General features: G+C 50.7%; 2 protein-coding genes across 8 annotated transcripts in view; both read left to right on the forward strand.

Annotated features, from left to right (window-relative positions):
- Positions 1-951: 951 nt before the first annotated feature.
- On the forward strand, positions 952-12507 carry LOC144601009 (uncharacterized). Of its 7 annotated transcripts, none has more exons than XR_013548216.1 (5): positions 952-1007; positions 2239-2436; positions 3088-5594; positions 7127-8274; positions 12372-12507. XR_013548216.1 is itself a non-coding variant. In XM_078412916.1 (2 exons), exon 2 carries the CDS (start codon positions 3214-3216, stop codon positions 4714-4716), a length of 1503 nt encoding a protein of 500 aa, XP_078269042.1. In that variant the 5' UTR covers positions 2047-2436; positions 3088-3213; the 3' UTR covers positions 4717-6578. The 7 variants fall into 7 exon arrangements, 1 of the variants encoding a protein (XP_078269042.1); XR_013548215.1 differs by lacking the exon at positions 952-1007 and adding an exon at positions 1403-1429; XR_013548217.1 differs by lacking the exon at positions 952-1007 and adding an exon at positions 6586-6776 and having other exon boundaries at positions 2047-2436.
- Positions 12508-22843: 10336 nt separating this feature from the next.
- The window catches only part of LOC144601214 (uncharacterized), a 37508-nt gene continuing 32789 nt past the window's right edge, over positions 22844-27562 (forward strand). Inside the window, 2 exon segments of the mRNA XM_078413192.1 lie at positions 22844-23033; positions 27475-27542. Of these exon segments, the coding sequence (XP_078269318.1) occupies positions 22844-23033; positions 27475-27542 (258 nt within the window).

The following is a 27562-nucleotide window of genomic DNA, read 5'->3' on the forward strand; positions in this document are numbered from 1 at the left end:
TTACAGATAGAGGTTCCCCTCCTGCAGGGCTTAGGAGCCGTTGCTGTGGAAGGAGAGACGGGGACGTGGGCAGCCAGGGTGCCGGTCAGCCCCCCCTCCAACTGCTCGGTGTGCGGGTTGAGCTTCGGTGGAGGACCACATGACGGGGCCCAACAAGGAGAAGCGTTATGAATACGATGTATGTGGCAAGGCCTGGCATCAGCCATAGAAACATAGAAAATAGGTGCTGGAGGAGGCCACTCATCCCTTTGAGCCAGCACTGCCATTCTTTGTGATCCACACTCAGTATCCTGTGCCTGCCTTCTCCCCATATCCCTTGATTCCGTTAGCCCCTCGAGTTCTATCTAACTCTCTTTTAAATTCATCCAGTGAATTGGCCTCCACTGCCTTCTGTGGCAGAGAATTTCACAAATTCACAACTCTGGGTGAAAACGTTCCTTCTCACCTCAGTTTTAAATGGCCTCCCCTTTATTCTCAGACTGTGGCCCTGGTTCTGGACTCCCCCAACATTGGGAACATTTTTTCTGCACCTAGCTTGTCCAGTCCTTTTAAATGTCCCTATAAGATCCTCTCTCATCCTTCTAAACTCCAGTGAATAGAAGCCTAGTCTTTTCAATCTTTCCTCATATGACAGTCCTGCCATCCCAGATCAAACCTATGCTGCACTGCCTCAATTATAAGTAAGTCCTACCTCAGCCATGCCAGTGGAGAAACACCGTCGGGTGCACACGGGAGAACGCCCCTTCGACTGCACCGACTGCAGCAAGAGCTTTGCCCGGTGGTCGTGGCTGAGGCAGCACCAGCGGATGCACAGCAGTGAGAGGCCCTTCACCTGCTCCGACTGTGGCAAAGGCTGCAAGTCGTCGCCGGAATTGAAGGTGCACCGGCGCCTGCACACCGGGGAGCGGCCGTACACCTGCAGCGACTGCGGTAAGTGCTTCACCCGCTCCTGCAACCTGCTGAGACACCAGCGGGTGCACGCCGGCGACCGTCCCATCCCCAGCCCGGTGAGTGGCGAGCACTTTGCCGTGGCCTCCCACGCCCAGTATCACCAGCGCCTGCACACCAGTGGCCAGCCCTATGACTGCCAGTACTGCGGTGAGTACAGCCCTGACGTCCGTGCAAAGTTCTTGCCACAGGTGGAGCAGTCGAAGGGGCGTTCTCCCTTGTGCACCTGCCGATGGGTCTCCAGCAGGCCCAGCTAATTCCAGGCCTTGTCATACACGTCGCACTCATAACGCTTCTCCTGGTTGGGCCCTGTCATGTGGTCCTCCACCGAAGCTCAGCCCGCACACTGATCTGGTAGGGGGAGGGCTCACCAACACCCTGGCTACCCTCAATGGCCGCTCACGTCCCCGTCAACGGCATTTAAACCCTGCAGGAGGGGAACACAGAGGGTCAACAAGCTGGCAAACGACATCACTAACAAGTGAACATAACTAGTGCTTGAAGGGGGAGGAGGAGGCGAGTGGGGGATCGGGTGAGGGGGGGGAGGTTGGGGGTCGAGGGGTTTGGGGGGAGGAGGGTGAAAGGGGCGGTGAGGGAGTGGGCAGGGGGGTCAGGATGTGTGGGTGAGGGGGGAAGTGAGGGAAGGAGGAAAAGGGATAGGGAGTGTGTGAGGGGGGATGTGTGAGGGGGGTGTATGTGAGTGGTGTGAGGGGGTGTGTAAGTGAGTCTGAGGGCATGTGTGTGTGAGGGGGATGTTAAAGAGTGTGTGTGTGAGGGTGTGTTTGTGGGGGTTGTGTGTGAGGGGTGTGTGGGTGTGGTGTGTGTGTGTGAGGGGGGTGTGTATGGGGTGTGTGAGGGGGGTGTGTGTATGTGAGAGGGGTGTGTGTATGTGTGAGGGGTGTGTGTGTGTGTGAGGGGTGTGTGTGTGTATGGGGGTGGGTGAGGTGTGTGTGTATGTAGGGGGTCGCCGAGCCTCCCGTCCAAAGATACTAGAGCAACAAGTTGAACCACTCCGTTGTCATCGCCCGTACTGAAGTGCGGTCCGCAATGGAGGGGAACTTCCGCCATTTTAGTAAGCAAACCCCGCCGTTGGCTTTGCCTCTCGCCTCAGTGTTACCAGTGTTGTGGGGGGAAAATATGTGTGGTGATACCAGAAAAATGCAGAATATATCTCATCTAATCAACTCACAGATTTTTGTTATTTTTCTTTTTAAAATGTTTCTGCTTACTAAAATGGCGCCGTGACCGCCTGCGGTTTTTAAGGTCGAGTGGTCTATCTTGCTCCTCTAGTATCTTTGCTCCCGCCCGCGCGTGAGCCGCCCGGCGGCGCGACGTCATCGACGCACACGGCGGCGTGACGTCATCACCGCGCACTACGGAGGAACGTCACCCGCGCGCACGGCGCCTTGACGTCAACGCTTCCCCTGCCACGGCGCTGACGGACGTACGGGCAGCTCGGCGCGGTGCCCGGATGCTCGGCGCCCCCAGGTCAGTGCTTCCCCCTCACCCCCCCTCCCCCCACACATCCCCTCTCACACCCCCGTTCCACAGCCCTCACCCCCTTCCCCACCCCGCCTCCTGAACACCTCTCTCCCCACCCCCCCTCACGCACCCCCCCTCACGCACCCCCCTAACACACTGACCCCCTCACCCTAACCCCCACACAACCCCCCCCCTCACCCTGGGGGGGGAGGGACGTGGGGTGGGCTAAGGTGTGGATCGAGAGATGTGGGGGATCGGGGGGGGGGGGGGGGGTGAGTGGGGGAAGGGGAGAACGCACTGACCTGGGGGCATCGTATCGAGCCACCCTGTGCCAAAACCTCCCCTGACACCCCTCCCCCCCACACCCTTCGACCCCCACTCCCCAATTCCCTCTTCGCCCCCCACACCCCTGACACCGCACTCCCACTCACTTAGCCCTCGCCTGACCCCTTTCCCCCCTGACCACCTCACCCCCCCTCCTCCTGACCACCTCACCCCTCTCCTCCTGACCACCTGACCCCTCCTCTCCCTGACCACCTCACCCCTCCTCTCCCTGACCACTTCACCCCACTTCCCCTTGCCCCCCCCTTCAAGCACTAATGATGTCCACTTGTCCTGTTTGCCAGCTTGTTGACCCTCTGTGTTCCCCTCCTGCAGTGTTTAGGAGCCGTTGCTATGGACGGAGAGACGGGGACGTGAGCGGCCATTGAGGGCGGCCAGGGTGCCGATGAGCCCCCCCCCACAACTGCTCGGTGTGCGGGCTGATTTTCGGTGGCGGTCCACATGACGGGGCCCAACAAAGAGAAGTGTTATGAATGCGAGGTGTGTGGCAAGGCCTGGCACCAGCCGGGCCTGCTGGAGACCCACCGGCGGATGCACACGGGAGAACGTCCCTTCGACTGCTCCGACTGCCCCAAGACCTTCAAGACGGCGCGGGACCTGAAGATCCACCGGCGGGCGCACACGGGCGAGAAGCCCTTCACCTGCTCCACCTGCGGCAAGACCTTTGCCCAGTTGTCGGGGCTGCGGCAGCACCGACGGGTCCACAGCGGTGAGCGGCCCTTCACCTGCTCCGACTGCGGCAAGAGCTTCAAGTCATTGTCGGTACTGAAGGTGCACTGGAGGGTGCACAGCGGTGAGCGGCCGTACACCTGCAGCGACTGCGGCAAAGGCTTCAAGTCGATGCCGGAGTTGAAACTGCACTGGCGCCTGCATACCGGCGAGCGCCCCTTCACCTGCGCCCAGTGTGGCAAGGGCTTCACCCGCTCCTCCAACCTGTTGAAGCACCAGAGGGTGCACAGCGGCGAGCGGCCGTACACCTGCAGCGACTGCGGCAAAGGCTTCAGGTCGTCATCGGAACAGAAAGTACACCAGCGGGTGCACAGTGGTGAGCGGCCCTTCACCTGCTCCAACTGCGGCAAGGGCTTCAAGTCTATGCCGGTGTTGAAGGTGCACCAGGTGCTGCACACCGGGGACCGGCCGTACACCTGCAGCGACTGCGGCAAGGGCTTCACCCGCAACAACAACCTGTTGGAGCACCAGCGCATCCACACCGGCGAGCGCCCCTTCACCTGCGACCAGTGTGGCAAGGGCTACACCCATTCCTCCAACCTGCTGAGGCACCAGCAGGTGCACGCCGGTGACCGTCCCATCCCCAGCCCGGTGAGTGGCGAGCGCGTTGCCGTGGCCTCCCACGCCCTGTCTCACCAGCGCATGCACACGGGCGAGAAGCCCTTTGGCTGCTCCACCTGCGGCAAGAGCTTTGCTCAGTCGTCGGGGCTGAGGCAGCACCAGCGGGTGCACACCAGTGAGCGGCCCTTCACCTGCTCCGACTGCGGCAAAGGCTTCAAGTCGTCGCAGCACCTGAAGGTTCACCAGCGCCTGCACACCTGGGAGCGCCCCTACACCTGCAGCGACTGCGGCAAGGGCTTCACCCAGTCCATCAAGCTGCGGGAGCACCAGCGCATCCACACCGGTGAGCGCCCCTTCACCTGCGCCCGGTGCGGCAAGGGCTACACCAGCTCCTCCAAGCTGCTGAGCCACCAGCGGGCGCACACCGGCGACCGTCCCATCCCCAGCCCGGTGAGTGGTGAGCACTTTGCCGTGGCCTCCCACACCCTGTCTCACCAGCGCGTGCACACCAGTGGCCAGCCCTACGACTGCCAGTACTGCGGTGAGGGGTTTGACAGCTCGCGGGGGCTGCGGCAGCACCGGCGGGCCCACTCTGGCGAACAGCTCTTCCCACTGCGGCAAGCGATGGACAATGGTCAATACGTGCAGGAGTAGGCCATTCGGCCCTTCGAGCCAGCACCATGATTCAATGTGATCATGGCTGATCATTCAAAATCTATACCCCGTTCCTGCTTTCTCCCCATACACCCCTGACTCCGCTATCTTTGAGAGCTCTATCGAGCTCTCTCTTGAAAGCATCCAGAGAATTGGCTTCCACTGCCTTCTGAGGCAGAGAATACCACAGATTTACAACTCTGGCTGAAAAAGTTTTAACTTCATCTCCGTTCTAAATGGCCTACCCCTTATTCTTAAACTGTGGCCCCAGGTTCTGGACTCCCCCAACATTGGGAACATGTTTCCTGCCTCTAATGTGTCCAATCCCTTAATAATCTTATGTTTCAATAAGATCCCCTCTCATCCTTCTAAATTCCATCTATATACAGATGCTCCTTGACGTACGATGGGTTTACGTTCCAATAAACCCATCGTAAATTGAAAGTATTGTAAGTTGAAAATGCATTTAATACACCTAACCTACCAAACATCGTAGCCACCTAACTTACAATTTAATACCGAATGTTTAGTTTAGTCTAGTTTAGAGATACAGCGTGGAAAAGGCTCTTTCAGCCCACTGGATCCGCGCCAACCAAGGATCAGCCCCGCACATTAACACTGTCCTACACCCACTAAGGACAATTCTTACATTTACCAAGCCAATTAACCTACAAACCTGCACGTTGTTGGAGTGTGGGAGGAAACCGAAGATCTCGGAGAAAACCCACGCAGGTGACGGGGAGAACGTGCAGATTCCTTACAGGCTGCACCCATAGTCGAGATCAAACTCGGGTCTCCGTCGCTGCATTCGCTGTAAGGCAGCAACTCCACCGTGCTGAATGTGTATTGCTTTTGCACCATCGTAAAGTCGAAATATCGTAAGTCGAAGCTTCGTAAGTCGAGGCTCACCTGTATATATTTTTAAAAAGTTAAAAAAATTGTGCACAATTGTGAAGGCTTGATTTCAAAGGCAGGGCAAGGGCATTCCCTGAGGGGTTCGGGGGGTTGGAAGAGGTTCCTGTGTTTTTCCCTCAGTTGTTGTCTAGGAAGGAATGGCGGCGGCACTCGGCCCATCGGGGCTAGGGTGAGCGCGAGGAAGGCTGAGCTCGGATTGAGGCTTGGAATGCTGAGCTTGTATCCCCTGCATCGACTTGCATCCATAGCCACCACAGGGAGGGGGGAGGGGTGTGTGCGAACTCCACATGTACAACGTGGGTGGTCGCCCTGCCCGGAGACAGGCCCTTTGGCCTATCTCGTCCGTGCTACCCTGGGATTTGAGCAACACAATCTTGCCCTGTTCTGTACTGGATATTGCGTTTGTCATCACCGTATGTACAATGTTTGCTCTGGCGGCTGCGTGTGAACGGTCGATTTCATCGCCTCCCGGTCGGTGTGTAGGACAACAAACTAATGAAGCATCTGGAGCGCAGTTCTCCTGGGTCGCTGCAGGCTGAAGCATCAAACTACTATGCTGTTGAGCCCTGTCAGTCCCACCGCACAGAAACACAGTCATGCCTATCGAAGCCATGCCTATCCACGTGCCCGTGTCTGGCCCTAACCCTGCCTTTCCCACCCATGACAGGAGAATGGGGTTGAGAGAGAAAGATAGATCAGTCATAATTGAAATGGTGGAGCAAACTTGATGGGCAAAATGGCCTAATTCTGCTGCTCTGACTGATTAACCCGTCCAGACCTTTTAAAGATTGTGACTATTTGCCTCCCCCCACTTCCTCTGGCAGCTCGTTCCACATACCCGCCACCCTCTGGTTTTTGTTTGTGCTATCCAGTCAGCGGAAATACTAAACATGATTACAATCGAGCCATCCACAGTGTACAGATACATAATTTTGCGTATAATATTTAATGCAGGTACATGGATAGGTGAGGTTTCGGGTCGGGACCCTCCTGTCAGATTGTAGTTGGGGAAGGAAGCTGGAAGGGAGGTGGGGGTGGGACAAAGCCGCACTTGCACCTCCTCCAACCTCATCTACTGGATCCGCTGTTCAAGATGTGGACTCTTACATCGGCGAGACCAAAACGCAGACTACAGACAGGGAACGGTGAGGTGTGAAAATGATAGAACAAAGCAGACCGTAATGATATGCATAAAAATGACAATGTTAAAGGAAACAGGCCAGTGTTAGCTGTGGGCTCGGTGAAATCGAGTTAAAATGAGACTCAACAAAATGACTTTGAAGCTGGTATGACATGGGTGGGGGAGGGATGGAGAGTGAGGGGATGTCAGGGTTACTTGAAGTTAGAGAAATCAATATTCATACTGCTATCAATAAAAGGGAGATAGATTGTTGGATAGTTAACTAAAATCAGAGAATTACATTTCTCAACTCGAACAGAGTTTGACAAGTAGCCAAGTGTCCCGACCTGAAACGTTCCCATATTTTTTCCGCAGCACTTTGTGCCCATCTTTGGCAGACACAAGGAACTGTAGATGCTGGTTCTTACACAAAAATACACAAGGCGCGGGATTTTCACCGCCCAGCGGGGGCTTCAATGTCGGGAGCCCCGACCGCCCCGACGTGGCAACTTCAACAGCCTGACCTCGGGAGAAGACGGCAGGGAAGAGAAAAGACATTCTGGCCTTCCATCACAGTGAGAAGGGACTGAAGGAGACTAACTGTGATGGATGTTTCTTTTGTTTGGTGTTAGTGTATGATTGTATGTGTTATTGCATTTTTATTGATTATTCTTATTGGTCTTAGTGTTTCAACTGCGGGTAATGTTTCATTTCACTACACATTTGTATGTGACAAATAAACGACTATTGACTATTGGAGCTGGAGGCAGGATCTGTGGAGAACATGGACAGGTGGCGTTAGGGGAGTCCAGAACCAGGGGCCACAGTTTAAGAATAAGGGATAGGCCATTTAGAATGGAGATGAGGAAAAACTTTTTCAGTCAGAGAGTTGTAAATCTGTGGAATTCACTGCCTCGGAAGGCAATTCTCTGAATGCATTCAAGAGAGAGCTAGATAGAGCTCTTAAGGATAGCGGAGTCAGGGGGTATGGGGAGGAGGCAGGAACGGGGTACTGATTGAGAATGATCAGCCATGATCACGTTGTTTGGTGGTGCAGGCTCGAAGGGCCGAATGGCCTCCTCCTGCACCTATTGTCTATTGTTTCATTAGAGTGCTGGAGCAACTCAGCGGGTCCGGCGGCGATTGGCGGAGGGCGCTGTCTGTCCGAGGGGCGGGGCAGCTGCTCGACCTTTAGGACGCGCACACCTGCACCGGGTGGGCGGGCATGCGGCTCTGATTGGCGGGACTCCCGGAGGAGTCGGTACCTGGCACTTTCTGACGTTGAGACCGGGAGGCGGGTCCTGCACCCATTGGCCGCTGGCGCTGCTCGACTCCCATTGGCCGCTGGCGCTGCCCGTCAATTGTGGAGGGGCGGGATCTAGTCGCAGGTCACGTGAGGCCTCCGCTCGCTCAGCGCCGGGAGCTGAGGTGGGAAACAGCCGCCGCCGCTCGGCCCCGCGTCCTGGTTCTGGTTGATTACTGCGCAAAAAACCTTCACAAGTGGTTATCTCGCGCAGGTCGGAGTGAGTAGAGCGGTGATTAAATTTTGAAGTGGCCTTTTTAACCAAGTTGAGGAGATCTAGTTGCTCAATCCCCTTTTTAAATGTCTGAACATCGGGAGCGGCGCGTGTGTTGGGTGGCGGCATATTCCATTCCCTTATCATCCGAGGGTAAAGGGAATATTGGTAGCAAAGTTTATTGAAGTTTCTCGCACCCCCTCCTCCCTTCCCGATGGCGGTCCTGCGGCAGCCGACCCGAGGAGCGGGATGTGAGTGAATGAGGGAAGGGAGGGAGGTCTGGGCGCCCTCTGGTCCTCCGATGGCAGTGCCCCCTGGCGTCGGGAGGCCGCGATGCAGCGTCTCTGGCCAGCCGCCCGCAGCGCCCCCTGGCGTCGGGAGTAACAGGTGCCCTAAATTTTCTGAGACGCAACTTTTATCATTGTTCAACTTCTATCAAGGAGAAGTTATACTTCACCCTTGTTAGACCACATTTGGACTAGGCAGTTGCAGCATGGGACCCATACACAATGAAAAACATTTCTTCCATCGAACGTGTCCAAAGACAGGCAGCTCGTTTTGTTACAAATACCTATGAGAGAGAAGCGAGTGTTACCGAACTTCTAAATTCATTGGGGTGGAACACTCTCCAAGACAAACGTAAAGCCCACCGTTTGACCTGTTTTTACAAAATGTTAAATGGTCAGCTCGACATAGATTAGCACATCTACACCAAACCCAAACCTATCAGGAGTAGATGAGGGCATTCAATTCAATTTGAGATACCAGCTATCAAGACAGATGTGTACAGCAATTCATTCTTCCCGTGCACAATTAAAGCATGGAATAGTCTTCACCCTATTATAGTTATTCAACCAGATGCAACTAAATTTAAGGCAGCTATTCTCCAAGAAGCCCTTCTTCCTGAAGCCCATACTCCGCCACCTCCAGTTTAAATTCCATTTGGAATATTTTGGAGGACCAAGAACCAAGTGCAGCATCTCTGGTCAGCCGGCCACAGCGCCCCTTGGCGGCGGGAGGATTGAGTTTAGTTTATTGTTCCGTGCACCGAGGTGCTTTTTTGTTGCGTGCTAACCAGGCAGCAGATAGGCAACACACGATTACAACCGATCGGTCCGCTGTGTACGGATACGGGATAAAGGGAATTACGCTGAGTGCAAGTCTTGTGTGACTCCAGCGCCGAGACAAGGTTTCTCCCTGTATAAGGTCACATGGGAAAGGCGATGGACAATCTTGTTAAGATTAGGATGTGGTTAACTGTTGACTACTTGTGGGAGTGTGTAAACAAGACCTTCTGTGGTATGATAAGGATCCTTATCTTCGACTAATGACTTATTGTGTAGAATATGTTCTGACTGTAGGGTGTCAAGTATATTGTGTTCGATACAGTTTGTGATTGATTTGAAGGAAATGTTGTGTTAAACATTCTTGCTGCAAATTCTGTATAAAAATGCTGCGAAAATGCTGTATCTTTGAGCGGAAGCACCCCGGGGAGTGCTGAGTATGGTCATACACCCTTAGCACTGGTCCCCCCATGCCCGTCTGACGATAATTAAAGCTTTGCTTGGTTTACCTTTAACTGTTTGTGTTATTGTTTGTTTTAAGAACCGAACTTTAACACCTCCCCCACTCCCTCAACCCTCCCCTGACCACCTCTACCCTACTCCCCCTTCCCCACCCACCTTCAAATACTAGTGATGTTCACGTGTTAGTCATGGATTTAGTGTTGTGTAATGAACCTGATCTGATAAGGGAAAACTCAAAGTAAAAGAGCCATTAGGATGCAGTGATCACAAAATGATAAGTTTTAATCTGCAAATTGAAAGGGAGAAGGGAAAATTGGAAGTGTCAGTATTACAGTATAGCAAAGGGGATTACAGAGGCACGAGGCAGGAGCTGGCCAGAGTTGACCGGAAGGGGGCCCTAGATGGGAAGACAAGCATAAAAATTAAAGAGAAGTATATCATCGCAAAGAGGAGTGGGAAGCCAATGGATTGGGAATCTTTTAAAGAGCAACAGAAGATAACTAAAAAGGCAATACGAGGAGAAAAGATGAGGTACGAGGGTAAGCTAGCCAATAATATAAAGGAGGATAGTAAAAGCTTTTTTAGGTATGTGAAGAGGAAAAAAATAGTAAAGGGAAATGTGGGTCCCTTGAAGTCAGAAGCAGGGGAATTTATTATGGGGAACAAGAAAATGGCAGATGAGTTGAACCGGTACTTTGGATCTGTCTTCACTAAGGAAGATACAAACAATCTCCCAGATGTTCTAGTGGCAAGAGATCCTAGGGTGATGGAGGAACTGAAGGAGATTCACATTAGGCAGGAAATGGTGTTGGGTAGACTGATGTGACTGAAGGCTGATAAATCCCCAGGGCCTGATAGTCTGCATCCCAGAGTTATTAAGGAGGTGGCTCTAGAAATTGTGGACAGATTGGTGATCATTTTCCAATGTTCTCTAGATTCAGGATCAGTTCCTGTGGATTGGAGGATAAGGAGGGAGAGAGAAAATGGGAAATTATAGACCAGTTAGTCTGACATCAGTGGTGGGGAAGATGCTGGAGTCAATTATAAAGGACAAAATTGCGGAACATTTGGATAGCAGTAACAGGATCTTTCCGAGTCAGCATGGATTTACGAATGGGAAATCATGCTTGACTAATCTTCTGGAATTTTTTGAGGATGTAACTAGGAAAATTGACAGGGGAGAGCCAGTGGATGTGGTGTACCTCGACTTTCAGAAAGCCTTCGACAAGATCCACATAGGAGATCAGTGGGCAAAATTAGAGCATATGGTATTGGAGGTAGGGTACTGACATGGATAGAAAATTGGGTGACAGACAGAAAGCAAAGAGTGGGGATAAATGGGTCCCTTTCAGAATGGCAGGCAGTGACTAGTGGGGTACCGCAAGGCTCGGTGCTGGGACTGCAGCTATTTACAATATACATTAATGACTTGGATGAAGGGACTAAAAGTCCCATCAGCAAATTTACAGATGATACAAAGCTGGGTGGTAGTGTGAGCTGTGAGGAAAATGCTATGAGGTTGCAGGGTGACTTGGACAGGTTGTGTTAGTGGGCGGATGTATGGCAGGTGTAGTTTAATGTGGATAAGTGTGAGGTTATCCACTTTGGTGGTAAGAATAAGAAGGTAGATTATTATCTGAATGGTGTCAAGTTAGGAAAAGGGGATGTACAACGAGATCTGGGTGTCCTAGTGCATCAGTCACTGAAAGGAAGCATGCAGGTACAGCAGGCAGTGAAGAAAGCTGGCTTTCATAACAAGAGGAGTTGAGTATAGGAGCGAAGAGGTCCTTCTGGTATTTGTTGTGTTGGTTCGTATGTCTGTGCAATTGTCTTTGAAAGATATGCACTGTCGCACTGTTATCAGCTGTAGCACTTCTAATTTCGTTGTACCTTGCGTACAATGACAATAAAGGCATATATATATAAGAGGAGTTGAGTATAGGAGCAAAGAGGTCCTTCTGCAGATGTGTAGGGCCCTAATGAGACTGCACCTGGAGTACTGTGTGCAGTTTTGGTCTCCAAATTTGAGGACGGATATTCTTGCTATTGAGGGCGTGCAGCGTAGGTTTACTAGGTTAATTCCCGGAATGGCGGGACTGTCATATGTTGAAAGATTGGAGCTGCTAGGCTTGTATACACTGGAATTTAGAAGGATGAGAGGGGATCTTATCGAAACATATAAGATTATTACGGGGTTGGACACGTTAGAGGCAGGAAACATGTTCCCAATGTTGGGGAGTCCAGAACCAGGGGCCACAGTTTAAGAATAAGGGGTAGGCCATTTAGAACGGAGATGATGAAAACCTTTTTTCAGTCAGAGAGTTGTAAATTTGTAGAATTCACTGCCACAGAAGGCAGTGGAGGCCAATTCTCTGAATGCATTCAAGAGAGAGCTAGATAGAGCTCTTAAGGATAGCGGAGTCAGGGGGTATGGGAAGAAGGCAGGAACTGGGTACTGATTGAGAATGATCAGCCATGATCACATTGAATGGTGGTGCTGGCTCGAAGGGCCGAATTGTCTATATTATCTATGTCCTATTTGCCAGCTTGTTGACCCTCTGTGTTCCCCTCCTGCAGGGTTTTGGAGCCGTTGCTGTGGACGGAGAGACGGGTACGTGAGCGGTCATGGAGGGCGGCCAGGGTGCCGGTGAGCCGCCCCCCCATCTGCTCGGTGTGTGGGCTGAGCTTCGGTGGAGGGCCACATGGCGGGGCACAACACGGAGAAGCGTTATAAGTGCGAGTTGTGTGGCAAGGCCTGGCAGCACCCGTGCCTTCTGGAGACCCACCAGCGGGTGCACACGGGAGAACGCCCCTTCGACTGCTCTGACTGCACCAAGACCTTCAAGACGGTGCGGGACCTGAAGATCCACCAGCGGGTGCACACGGGCGAGAAGCCCTACACCTGCTCCATCTGCGGCAAGAGCTTTGCCCAGTTGCCAGCGCGGAGGAAGCACTGGTGGGTGCACAGCGGTGAGCAGCCCTTCACCTGCTCCAACTGCGGCAAGGGCTTCAAGTCGATGCCGGATTTGAAGGTGCACCAGGTCCTGCACACCGGGGAGTGGCCGTACATCTGCAGCAACTGCGGCAAGGGCTTCACCCACTCCAGCAGCCTGCTGGAGCACCAGCGCATCCACACCGGCGAGCGCCCCTGCACCCAGTGCGGCAAGGGCTACCCCAGCAACCCCAAGCTGCTGAGACACCAGCGGGCGCACACCGGCAACCGTCCCATCCCCAGCTCGGTGAGTGGAGAGGGTTTGCAGTGGCCTCCCACGCCCTGTCTCACCTGCGCGGGCACACCAGTGGCCAGCCCTACCACTGCCAGCATGTCCAGCCTGTGGCAGCACCAGTGTACCCACAGCGGCGAGCGCCCCTTCACCTGCCCGCTGTGTGGCAAGGCTTTTGTCCGTTCCCCCAGCCTGCTGGCAACAGGTATGTGAAGAGAAAAAGACTAGTTAAGACAAATGTAGGTCCCTTGCAGTCGGAAACAGGTGAATTAATCATAGGGAACAAGGAGATGGGAGACCAATTGAACAACTACTTTGGTTCTGTCTTTATTAAGGAAGACATAAACAATCTTCCGGAAATAGCAAGGGACCGGGGGTCTAATGAGATGGAGGAACTGATGGAAATCCAGGTTAGTCGGGAAGTGGTGTTAGGTAAATTAAATGGATTAAAGGCAGATAAATCCCCAGGGCCAGATAGGCTGCATCCCAGAGTGCTTAAGGAAGTAGCCCCAGAAATAGTGGATGCATTAGTGATAATTTTTCAAAACTCTTTAGAGTGAAGAAAGCGAATGGCATGTTAGCATTCATAGCAAGAGGATTTGAGTGTAGGAGCAGGGAGGTTCTGCTGCAGTTGTACAGGGCCTTGGTGAGACCGCACCTGGAGTATTGTGTACAGTTTTGGTCTCCTAATCTGAGGAAAGACATTCTAGCCTTAGAGGGAGTACAGTGAAGGTTCACCAGATTAATCCCTGGGATGGCAGGACTTTCATATGAAGAAAGACTGGATAGACTGGGCTTATACTCGCTGGAATTTAGAAGACTGAGGGGGTATCTTATAGAAACATATAAAATTCTTAAGGGGTTGGAGAGGCTAGATGCGGGAAGATTGTTCCCAATGTTGGGGAAGTCCAGAACCAGGGGTCACAGTTTAAGGATAAGGGGGAAATCTTTTAGGACCGAGATGATAAAACATTTCTTCACACAGTGAGTGGTGAGTCTGTGGAATTCTCTGCCACAGAAGGTAGTTGAGGCCAGTTCATTGGCTATATTTAAGAGGGAGTTAGATGTGGCCCTTGTGGCTAAAGGAATCAGGGGGTATGGAGAGAAGGCAGACACAGGTTACTGAGCTGGATGATCAGCCATGATCATATTGAATGGCGGTGCAGGCTTGAAGGGCCGAATGTCCTACTCCTGCACCTATTTTCTATGTTTCTATAAACACCGCGTCGTAGATAGGCACTGTTTAGGTAAACACAAAATGCTGCAAGGAATGGGTGACTTTTCGGGTCGAGACCCACTTCAGTCTCAACTCAAAACGTCACCGATTCCTTCTCTCCGGAGATGCTGCCTGTCCCACTGAGTTACTCCAGTATCTGCAATTCCGTCTTTTTAAATCATTCAGGTAAACCCTCTCTGGACCTTCCCCAAAGCTTCCACATCAGTCCTGTAATGGAGTCACCAGAACTGTATGCAATACTCCAAATGCTATCTGACCATTGTCCCTTAAAGCTGCACGTATGCATTCCTCTCTCCATATCTCACACCCTTTTATCTGCCTGTTTTCTCTCGCCTCTAACTAATGCCACCCATCTGCCAATCATCCCCTCATCTGTTAACATACTGTCAGTCTGAAGAAAGGTCCCGATCCGAAATATCACTGATCCATGTTCTCCACAAATGCTGCCTGACCCGCTGAGTTACTTCAGCACTCTGTGAAACGTCACCTATCCATGTTGTCCACAGATGCTGCCTGACCCGCTGAGTTCTGCTGTACTTCTTGTTAGAGTCATAGAGTGATACAGCATGGAAACAGGCCCTTCGGCCAACTTGCCCATACCGGTCAACATGTCCGAGCTACACTAGTCCCACCTCCCCACGTTTGGTCCACATCCCTCCAAACCTGTCCTGTCCATGTACCTGTCCATAACTGTTTCTTAAACGTTGGGATAGTCCTAGCCTCAACTACCCGTTGCCAGTCCCGCTGAGTTACTCCACCAGGCTTTGTCCAGCCCCCATTACTCTTTTCCAGCTTCCACACCCCCACCCTCCGATCAGTCTGAAGAAGGGTCCTGACTCAAAATGTCATCTGTCGGTTAACTCTAATGGATCTCAGTGGGTCAGGCCGCATCTGTGGAGGGAAGGGAATTTAAGGTGACCACTCCCACCTCTCCTTCCCAACTTTCTCCACCCCCCACACCTAGCAGTGTGAGGAAGGGTGCTGACCTAGAATGTTGCCTGTCTGTGCTCTCCAGCAGAGCAAGTGACTGCAGGAGATTGTGTCTCTTTGTAAACCAGCATCTGCTGCACAACGTGCTGGAGGCGGGATCTGTGGAGAACATGGACAAGTGACGTTTGACAGAGTGCTGGAGCAACTCAGCGGCTCAGGCAGCAATTGGCGGAGGCCGCTGTCTGTCAGAGGGGCGGGGCAGCGTATTAACCTATAGGACTCGTTCACCCACGCCGGGGCGTGGACTGTACTGTGATTGGCTGGATGCCGGACGGGGGCCGTAACTGGCATTTGGTGACGGGAGGCGGGACCTGCTGGCATTGGCCGCAGGCGCTGCCCGTCAGTGGGGGAGAAGCGGGGCAGGCTCCCATTGGCCGATGGCGCTGCCCTTTAGGGTGGAGGGGCGGGATCTGGTCGCCGGTCACGTGAGGCCTCCGCTCGCTCATCGCCGGGATCTCAGGTGGGGAACAGCAGTCGCCGCCGCCAGTCGGCCCCGCGTCCTCTCCTGGTCCTGGTTGATTACCGCGCAAACACCTCATAAGTGGTTATCTCGCGCAAGTCGGAGTGAGTAGAGCAGTGATTAAATTTTGAAGTGGCCTTTTTGACCAAGTTGAGGAGATCTAGTTCCTCAATCCATTTTTTAAATGTCTGAACATCGGGAGCGGCGCGTGTGTTGGGTGGCGGCATAGGGTAAAGGTGGCAAAGTTTATTGAAGTTTTCTGCACCCTCTCCTCCCTTCCCGAGGGTGGTCCCGCGGCCGCCGAGGAGCGGGATGTGAGTGAATGAGGGAGGGAGGTAGGTCTGGGCGCCCTCTGGTCCTCGGATTGCAGCGCCCCCTGGCGGCGGGAGGCCGCGGTGCATCGTATCTGGTCAGTCGACCGCAGCGCCCCCTGATGGCGGGAGGTTGTGTTTAGCTTATTGTCACGTGCACCGAGGTGCTTTTTTGTTGCGTGCTAACGGTCAACAGAAAGGCAACACACGATTACAACCGATCCGTCCGCTGAGTACGGATACGGGATAAAGGGAATTACGCTGAGTGGAAGACTTGTGTGACTCCAGCGCGCAGACAAGGTTTCTCCCTGTATAAGGTAATAAGTGACAGAAAACATAGAAAATATGTGCAGGAGGAGGCCATTTGGCCCTTCGAGCCAGCACCGGCATTCATTGTGATCATGGCTGATCATCCACAATCAGTAACCCTTGCCTGCCTTTTCCCCATTTCTCTTGATTCTATTAGCCCCTAGAGCTCTATCTATCTCTTTTAAATTCATCCAGTGAATTGGCCTCCACAAGCTTCTGTGGCAGAGAATTCCCCAAATTCACAACTCTCGGGATGAAGAAGGGGAGAAGGGTGGGAGGGGGCGCACCGACCTGGGGTGCCTAGCATCCGGTTACCACATCGAGCCGCCCTGAGCCAAAACATCCCCCAAGACCCCTCCCCCTTCAACCCCCACTCTCCCCCAATTCCCTCCTCACACCCCTGACACCGAACACCCCCTCTGAAAGAGTTAATGGCTATTTGCATGATGGGATGCTTGGCCATTTTGCTTTTGGGGTTTCTATATTGTTGAAAGTGGAGGAATGGTAATTGCTGATAAGGATGTGTCTAGTAGCTGAAACTTAGAATCCCTGGAAACCACAGAAATAATAAAATGGTAGAATGAATGAACAGGATGAGCCTGAACTTTGGGTCCTGAATAGCTGATGTTTGCAAAATTGCACCAGGCAGGATGTAACAAACAATGAGATTCCTAAAGCCTGTAGAGCAGTATATCCTGTTATGCCTGGGAAGGATGTCTGGGAAAGACGATGGACAATGCTCTCGTTAAGATTAGGACGTGGTTAACTGTTGACTACTTGTGGGAGTGTGTAACCAAGACTTTCTGTGGTATGATAAGGATCCTTACCTTCGACGAATGACTTATTGTGTGGAATATTTTATGACTGTAGGCTGTTAAGTATATTGTGTTCGATGCAGTTTGTGATTGATTTGAAGGAAATGTTGTGTTAAACATTCTTGCTGCAAATTCTGTATAAAAATGCTGTCTGGAAGCAAGGGGAGTGCTAAGTATGGTCGTACACCATACACCCTTAGCACTGGTCCCCCCACTCCCGTCTGACGATAATTAAACCTTTGTTTGGTTTACCTTTAACTGTTTGTGTTGTCTGTTTTAAGAACCGAACTTTAACATTGGCGTAGTCGGCAGGATCTCGCTGGGACCAAACAACAGATGACTGAGTAAGAGGTTGCAGAGTAACCGGATGGGGAGAAAATTGAGCTCCAGTCGGACGCCTTGAGACCGACCTCCCAAAGAAGCTCCCAGGAACACTGTGGTCCCTCGTCAGGAGGTTGACCTGGTTTCATTCGAGATTCTTAGAAACAGACAACGAAGGTAAGACCTATCGTAAATTAAGATGCAGTGATCACAATATGACAAGTTTTACTCTACAAATTGAGAGGGAGAAGGGAAAATCGGAAGTGTCAGTATTACAGTACAGCAAAGGGGATTACAGAGGCATGAGGCAGGAGCTGGCCAGATTTGACTGGAAGGAGGCCCTAGGTCCTAGCAGGGAAGACGGTGGAAGAGAGGGAAGACGGTGGAACAGCAAAGGCATGTATTCCTGGGAACAATGCAGAAGGTGCAGGATCAATTTATCCCAAAGAGCAGGAAAGATGCAAAGGGGAGTAAGAGGCACCCATGGCTGACAAGGGAAGTCAAGGACAGCATAAAAATAAAAGAGAAGAAGTATATCATAGCAAAGAAGAGTGGGAAGCCAGAGTATTGGGAGTCTTTTAAAGAGCAACAGAAGATAACTAAAAAGGCAATACGGGGATAAAAGATGAGGTACAAGGGTAAGCTAGCCAATAATATAAAGGAGGATAGTAAAAGCTTTTTTAGGTATGTGAAGAGGAAAGAAATAGTGGGTCCCTTGAAGTCAGAAGCAGGGGAATTTATTATGGGGAACAAGGAAATGGTAGACGAGTTGAACTGGTACTTTGGATCTGTCTTCACTAAGGAAGATACAAACAATCTCCCAGATGTTCTAGTGGCCAGAAGATCCTAAGGTGACGGAGGAACTGAAGGAGATTCACATTAGGCAGGAAATGGTGTTGGATAGACTGATGGGACTGAAGGCTGATAAATCCCCAGGGCTTGGTGGTCTGTATCCCAGGGTACTTAAGGAGGTGGCTCTGAAATTGTGGACGCATTGGTGATCATTTTAGATTTAGAGATACAGCGCGGAAACAGGCCCTTCGGCCCACCGGGTCCGCGCCACCCAGCAATCCCCGCACATTAACACTATCCTACACCCTAGGGACAATTTTTTTAAAACATTTTCCCAGCCAATTAACCTATATACCTGTACGTCTTTGGAGTGTGGGAGGAAACCGAAGATCTCGGAGAAAACCCATGCAGGTCACGGGGAGAACGTACAAACTCCGTAAAGACGGTGCCCGTAGCCAGGATCGAACCTGAGCCTCTGGCGCTGCATTCGCTGTCAGGCAGCAACTCTACCGCTGCGCCACCGTGCCGCCCAATGTTCTATGGTTTCAGGATCAGTTCCTGTGGATTGGAGGGTAGCTAATGTTATCCCACTTTTTAAGAAAGGAGGGAGAGAGAAAACGGGAAATTATAGACCAGTTAGTCTGACATCAGTAGTGGGGAAGATGCTGGAGTCGATTATAAAAGACGAAATTGCGGAGCATTTGGATAGCAGTAACAGGATCGTTCCGAGTCAGCATGGATTTACGAAGGGGAAATCATGTTTGACTAATCTACTGGAATTTTTTGAGGATGTAGCTAGGTAAATTAACAGGGGAGAGCCGGTGGATGTGGTGTACCTCGACTTTGAGAAAGCCTTCGACAAGGTTCCACAAAGGAGATCAGTGGGCAAAATTAGAGCACATGGTATTGGGGGTAGGGTACTGACAGGGATAGAAAATTGGTTGACAGACAGAAAACAAAGAGTGGGGATCAATGGGTCCCTTTCAGAATGGCAGGCAGTGACTAGTGGGGTAGCGCAAGGCTCGGTGCTGGGACCGCAGCTATTTACAATATACATTAATGACTTGGATGAAGGGACTAAAAGTCCCATCAGCAAATTTACAGATGAGACAAAGCTGGGTGGTAGTGTGAGCTGTGAAGAAGATGCTATGAGGTTGCAGGGTGACTTGGAAAGGTTGTGTGAGTGGGTGGATGCATGGCAGATGCAGTTTAATGTGGATAAGTGCGAGGTTATTCACTTTGGTGGTAACAATAAGAGGGCAGATTATTATTTGAATGGTGTCAAGTTAGGAAAAGGGAACGTACAACGAGATCTGAGTGTCCTAGTGCATCAGTCACTGAAAGGAAGCATGCACGTACAGCAGGCAGTGAAGAAAGCCAATGGAATATTGGCCTTCATAACAATTGTTTGCTCTCCTGCCCTGTGGGAGGCGCTCCAGGAGCCTAAGGGCCAGGACAAATCGACTCAAAAACAGTTTCTTTCCCTGGGCCATAAGAACAGTCAAGTCAAGTCAATTTTATTTGTATAGCACATTTTAAAACAACCCACGTTGACCAAAGTGCGGCACATCTGATTAGGAAAAAAAAGAAACATACAGTGGCAGGTGAACGGAAGCACATGACTTGACTACTCTCATTTTCGTCGCACATTTAAAAAAAGTTTTTAAAAAAAACAATTTTAGGTGTAAAACTCATTCATTATTTATTAGGTTTTTAAATTGGTTTTTTATTGATACTGGTATTTGTTGTGTTGGTTCGTATGTCTGTGCAATTGTCTTTGAAAGATATGCACTGTCGCACTGTTATCAGCTGTAGCACTTCTAATTTCGTTGTACCTTGCGTACAATGACAATAAAGGCATATATATATAAGAGGAGTTGAGTATAGGAGCAAAGAGGTCCTTCTGCAGATGTGTAGGGCCCTAATGAGACTGCACCTGGAGTACTGTGTGCAGTTTTGGTCTCCAAATTTGAGGACGGATATTCTTGCTATTGAGGGCGTGCAGCGTAGGTTTACTAGGTTAATTCCCGGAATGGCGGGACTGTCATATGTTGAAAGACTGGAGCTGCTAGGCTTGTATACACTGGAATTTAGAAGGATGAGAAGGGATCTTATCGAAACATATAAGATTATTACGGGGTTGGACACGTTAGAGGCAGGAAACATGTTCCCAATGTTGGGGGAGTCCAGAACCAGGGGCCACAGTTTAAGAATAAGGGGTAGGCCATTTAGAACGGAGATGAGGAAAAACTTTTTCAGCCAGAGAGTTGTAAATCTGTGGAATTCTCTGCCTCAGAAGGCAGTGGAGGCCAATTTTCTTAATGCATTCAAGAGAGAGCTGGATAGAGCTCTTAAGGATAGCGGAGTCAGGGGGTATGGGGAGAAGGCAGGAACGGGGTACTGATTGAGAATGATCAGCCATGATAACATTGAATGGTGGTGCTGGCTTGAAGGGCCGAATGGCCTACTCAATAGACAATAGACAATAGGTGCAGGAGTAGGCCATTCAGCCCTTCGAGCCAGCACCGCCATTCAATGCGATCATGGCTGATCACTCTCAATCAGTACCCCGTTCCTGCCTTCTCCCCATACCCCCTCACTCCGCTATCCTTAAAAGCTCTATCCAGCTCTCTCTTGAAAGCATCCAACGAACTGGCCTCCACTGCCTTCTGAGGCAGAGAATTCCTCACCTTCACCACTCTGACTAAAAAAGTTCTTCCTCATCTCCGTTCTAAATGGCCATCCCCTTATTCTTAAACTGTGGCCCCTTGTTCTGGACTCCCCCAACATTGGGAACATGTATCCTGCCTCTAATGTGTCCAATCCCCTAATTATCTTATATGTTTCAATAAGATCCCCCCCTCATCCTTCTAAATTCCAGTGTATACAAGCCTAATTGCTCCAGCCTTTCAACATTCCGGGAATTAACCTAGTGAACCTACGCTGCACGCCCTCAATAGCAAGAATATCCTTCCTCAAATTTGGAGACCAAAACTGCACACAGTACTCCAGGTGCGGTCTCACCAGGGCCCGGTACAACTGTAGAAGGACCTCTTTGCTCCTATACTCAACTCCTCTTGTTACGAAGGCCAACATTCCATTGGCTTTCTTCACTGCCTGCTGTACCTGCATGCTTCCTTTCAGTGACTGATGCACTAGGACACCCAGATCTCGTTGAACATCCCCTCTTCCTAACTTGACACCATTCAGATAATAATCTGCCTTTCTATTCTTACTTCCAAAGTGAATAATCTCACACTTATCTACATTAAACTGCATCTGCCATGTATCCGCCCACTCACACAACCTGTCCAAGTCACCCTGCACCCTTATTGCATCTTCCTCACAATTCACACTACCCCCCAGCTTAGTATCATCTGCAAATTTGCTAATGGTACTTTTAATCCCTTCATCTAAGTCATTAATGTATATCGTAAATAGCTGGGGTCCCAGCACCGAACCTTGCGGTACCCCACTTGTCACTGCCTGCCATTCCGAAAGGGACCCATTTATCCCCACTCTTTGCTTTCTGTCTGTCAACCAATTTTCTATCCATGTCAGTACCCTACCCCCAATACCATGTGCTCTTATTTTGGCCAGCTCCTGCCTCATGCCTCTGTAATCCCCTTTGCTATACTGTAATACCGACACTTCCGATTTTCCCTTCTGCCTTTCCATTTGCAGAGTAAAACTTATCATGTTGTGATCACTGCCTCCTAATGGCTCTTTTACCTCTAGTCCCCTTATCAGATCAGGATCATTACACAACACTAAATCCAGAATTGCCTTCTCCCTGGTAGGCTCCAGTACAAGCTGTTCTAAGAATCCATCTCGAAGGCACTCTACAAACTCTCTTTCCTGGGGTCCATTTCCAACCTGATTTTCCCAGTCTACCTGCATGTTCAAATCTCCCATAACCACCGTAGCATTACATTTGTGACACGCCAATTTTATCTCCTGATTCAACTTGCACCCTATGTCGAGGCTACTGTTTGGGGGCCTATAGATAACTCCCATTAGGGTCTTTTTACCCTTACAATTCCTCATTTCTATCCATACTGATTCAACATCTCCTGATTCTATGTCACCCCTTGCAAGGGAATGAATATCATTCCTTACCAGCAGAGCAACCCCACCCCCTCTGCCCACCTGTCTGTCTTTTCTATACGTTGTGTACCCCTGAATATTCAGTTCCCAGCCCTGGTACTCTTGTAGCCATGTCTCAGTGATCCCTACAACATCATAAGATGGTGAATGGTTTTGCTACTGAGAAAGTAGTTGGCAATGGGATAGAGCAAACTCAAAAGGGTTGTCGTAAATTAAGATGAGGAATAAGTTGGATAAGACTGACGGGGGACCGCCCGTGCAACACATGTGTTATTATAAGGATTATAGAATATTAAGTTATTATTTAACCAAACGTTTGGGTGATGTGTCTTGGCCAGTTGGAGAAACATGGGATGTAGAAACTGTTAAAAAGGCAGAAATGTCAATTCGGGAAAAAGATGCAGGAAAGAAATGGAAAAAATAATTAAAGAATGGAAGAGTGAGGCAGAAAAGAAGAGGGAGGACATGTGAGAGAGGAGTTGGATGGATAATGCATGTGAGAAGGGGATTGAGTTGAGAAATAAGGATGGAACGATAAAAGAATGGAAGGTGCTCCTGATTCAGTGTCGGTGGGCAGAGGAGCAAGAAGAAAAAAGAACAAAAAAAGAGTGCGCTCAGAGCATTGATAAAAGGAGCTCAGAACCAAAACAATCAGTAGTTGAGAAAAAACCTGGTACCAGAAAATCCTCCGGAGACCCTGTTTGGCATGACAACCCTTTTTGCTAGTGAAGATGAGAAGGATCCCACATGGAGGAGACATAGAAACATAGAAAATTGGTGCAGGAGGAGGCCATTCTGCCCTTTCAGCCAGCACCGGCATTCAGTGTGATCATGGCTGATCGTGCACAATCAGTAACCCGTGCCTGCCTTCTCCCCATATACAACACAATACAATATATCTTTATTGTCATTGTACAGGGGTACAACGAGATTGGGAATGTGCCTCCCATACGATGCAATAAATTAATTAGCTAGTCAGTATTAATTTAAACAACCCAATGAAAGAAATTAGAACAGTTTTTAAACAGAATAAAGTGCAAGTAGATCTGTGCCGGTTCACTGTGCGATGTGACCATCCGGCTCAGCAGGACTGGTTCATAGCAGCTATGGCCATGGGGATGAAGCTGTTCCTGAGTCTGGAGGTGCGGGGGTAGAAGGCCTTGTATCGTCTGCCTGATGGTAGAAGTTTGAACAGACTGTTGCAGGGGTGTGAAGAGTCTTTGTGGATGCCGGTGGCTTTTCTGAGGCATTGTGTGTTGTAGATGTTCTCCAAGGTTGGCAGCTGTGTTCCGATGGTCCTCTGAACTCTATGGACTACCCGCTGAAGAGCTTTCCTCTCTGCCTCCGTGCAGCTGAGATCCCTTGATTCCACTAGCCCCTAGAGCTCTATCTAACTCTCTCTTACACGACACCAAGTCAAAAATAACCCTCGCTGGATACACCTGACCGATTGCAAGCGTATTGGAAAATTGAAAGATAAAATATGAGACTGTTGATTCTTCTTGTTATCCTGCGTCTGGCCCAGAGGGGCTGGACTGGAGAGGAAAATGTATTTTTGCCCTTGAGTTATGAGTTTGCTTTCCACAGCAATATCAGTGCTGGGTGTGTACCCAAGATCCCCAGACTAGTGGGGAAGGGATACCTCTCTTACCCATTCCCTTTAATCTTACAGAGGTCCGAGCTGCTTATTGTTTTCATAATGTCTCCAGGGTAGTGGCTGTGTAGGTGGAGGCCAATATCGTACAGGTCCCGATAATACAGGGATGTATGTCCCTGGATCGAGGGTAAGAAACAAATCAATTTTTGCAGGATGGTATACACCACCATTTGGACCACGCTGGATGATGAAAGAGGCTAAAGTGGGGAACATACCACGACTTAAATTGGCCATTCACACTCACTGACTAGCCGATGCCATTTGCCATTGTCACATGGAGGGTAACGGGGTCAAGTCAAGTCAATTTTATTTGTATAGCACATTTAAAAACAACCCACGTTGACCAATGTGCTGTACATCAGTTCAGTTACTAAGAACGAACATACAATGGTACACAAACATATCAGCACTGACATAAACAGTTCACAGTGCCCCCTCAGAGGGCCTCAAACGCTAGGGAGTAGAAATAGGTTTTGAGCCTGGAGTTGAAGGAGTGGATGGAGGGGGCAGTTCTGATGGGGAGAGGGATGCTGTTCCACAGTCTAGGAGCTGCAACCGCAAAAGCGCGGTCACCCCTGAGCTTAAGCCTTGACCACGGGGTAGTCAGTTGCCCCAGGTCGGCCGATCTGAGGGACCTGGAGATAGAGTGGTGGGTTAGAAGATTTTTGATGTGGGGGTGGTGGGGGGGCAAGCTCATTTTTGGGAAGTTTTGAGGTGTTTTTGGGAAGCAGCAATTGCACCTCAATTTGGCATACGGGACCATCCCGGCCGCTGAACGGTACTCATTACGTATGTGGATCATGGGCAGACCCCTGGGCTGCTACCTGGGGATGATCAAGGATGGGATAGGCTGAAGGGCTCCACCCATTGGAGTGGATGCTGCTACTTAGCGTATATTTTCCCTCGTATACTCGAGATAAATGGGTCTATTGTGGATAGGGTGAGCAGTTTCAAATACTTGGGAGTCCGCATCGCAGAGGATCTGACGTGGGCAACGCACATTGCCGCACTGGTGGGTAAGGCTAAGCAGCGCCTTTACCACCTTAGACAACTGAGGAAATTCAGAGTGTCGCTGAGGATCCTTCATTGCTTCTACTCTGGGGCTGTAGAGAGCATCCTGTCCGGCAACATTACAGTCTGGTTTGGGAACAGCTCTGCCCAGGACAGGATGGCCCTGCAGAGAGTAGTGCGTTCGGCAGAACGCACCATGGGAACTACACTCGTCCCCCTGCAGGACCTATACATCAGGAGGTGCAGATCCAGAGCAAGCAAGATCATGAGGGACCCCTGCCACCCCAGTAACGGACTGTTCCAGATGCTACGATCAGGCAAACGTCTCCGCTGTCACGCTGTGAAAACGGAGAGGATGAGACAGAGCTTCTTCCCACAGGCCATCAGGACTGTCAATTTTTATAACCCCAGAGACTAAATTTTTGTCGACACTTTTTGTGCTATGTTTAGTAACTTATTAACTTTATTTATATGCTGTAACTGTAATTCTTTTTGTGCACAACCCGCAGGCATTGCCACTTTCATTTCACTGCACATCGAGTATGTTTATGTGACAAATAAATTTGACTTGACTTGACTTGACTTGACTTGTATGAGAGCCGTGCAGCATTTGGCTGAAATATACACTCCCTTAAGGTCCAAACGAGGTATCTCAGAGTCTGAACAATTCTGGATGATTGCCTTTCCCTTCTATGGCACAGCCCGCATCTCACGTGAACTGATTAACATGGCCTCTGCAATGGAAAAGGTTGGCAAATGCCACTGCTGGTGCATTTGCGAATACGCAGAAAGCCATCTCCTCTGTGACGGGTGAGGTAGTAGCCCTCCGTACTGTGGCACTGCAGAACCGTATGGCATTAGATCTTCATTTTAGCAGCAAATGGGGGATCTGTGCAGTAGTTGGACAAGAGTGTTGTACCTACATCCCCGATGAATCCTCTTAACATCACTGACCTAGCTGTCCACATTTCTCATGAAGTAAATAAGATCAAGGAAGTCGGGGAACAAATGCACCATTATAATGATAAGGGTGGCCCTTGGGGTGCACGGCCATTCAGTTTCCTTGGAAACCTCTGGGGAACCATCTTACATTATGGCTCGATTCTGTTGTTAATTGTTCTATTGTTTATGATTAAAAGCCCTCACGAGGGCTTTAATGTTATCATGAGATGATAAAAGGTGGGAATGAAAGAGTTAATGGCTATTAACATGACATGATGGGATGTTTGGCTATTATGCTTTTGGGGCTTCTATATTGTTGTAAGTGGAGGAATGCTAATTGCTCATAATGATGTGTCTGGGAAGGATTGGGCGGTTGGGAAGGATTGTAAGTTTCAGTGACCAGACACATCCTTATGAGAAATTAGCATTCCTCCACTTACAACAATAGAAGCCCCAAAGGCATAATGGCCAAACATCCCAGCATGCAAATAGCCATTAACTCTCTCAGAGAGGGAGTTCGGTGTCAGGGGTGTGGGGAGTTCGGAGGGAATTGGGGGAGAGTGGGGGTCGAAGGGTGTGGGGGGAGGGGTCTCGGGGAAAGTTTTGGCACAGGGCAGCTCGATGTGGTAACCGGATGCTCAGCGCCTCCAGGTCGGTGCGCCCCCCCAACCTTCTCCCCTTCCCCCTCACACCTCTCGACCCGCACCCTCGCCCACCCCTCCCCCGACATCCCTCCCCCCCCAAGGTGAGTGGGGGGTTGTGTGGGGGTCAGGGTGAGGCAGGGGAGTGGGGGAGAGGTGGAGAGGAGGCGGTGGGGAAGGGGGATGAGGGCGGTGGAAGTGGGGGATGGAGGGTGTGAGAGGGGGTTGAGGGGGCAAGTGGGGGGGCGCACCGACCTGGGGGCGCCGAGCAACCGGGCACCGAGCCGCCCGCACGTCTGCCAGTGCCGTGGCGGGGAGGAGGTGATGTCATGGCGCCGTGCCGGGCGGCTCACGCACGGGCGGGAGCAAAGATACTAGAGGAGCAAGATAGACCACTCGACCCAAAAAACGCAGAATGTCACGGCGCCATTTTAGTAGGCAGAATCTTGCAGAAACATTTTTAAAGAAAAATGACAAAAATCTGTGAATTGATAGATAAGATATATTCTGCATTTTTATGGTATCACCACACATACTGTTTCCCCATAACACCTCTCATACACACCCCCCCCCCCCTCACACAAACCCCCTTCACACATCCCCTCACTCCCCCCCCCCCCCCCCCCCCCACACACCCCCCCTCGCTCCCTCACCCCCGCTCCCCTCCCCCCCTTCAAGCACTAGTGATGCTCACGTGTTAGTAATGTTCTGTTTGCCAGCTTGTTGACCCGCTGTCCTCTATTACAGATAGAGGTTCCCCTCCTGCAGGGCTTAGGAGCCGTTGCTGTGGAAGGAGAGACGGGGACGTGGGCAGCCAGGGTGCCGGTCAGCCCCCCCTCCAACTGCTCGGTGTGCGGGTTGAGCTTCGGTGGAGGACCACATGATGGGGCCCAACAAGGAGAAGCGTTATGAATACGATGTATGTGGCAAGGCCTGGCATCAGCCATAGAA

This window comes from Rhinoraja longicauda, chromosome 16 (assembly GCF_053455715.1).
Source record: "Rhinoraja longicauda isolate Sanriku21f chromosome 16, sRhiLon1.1, whole genome shotgun sequence".
Classification (NCBI taxonomy): Eukaryota; Metazoa; Chordata; class Chondrichthyes; order Rajiformes; family Arhynchobatidae; genus Rhinoraja; species Rhinoraja longicauda.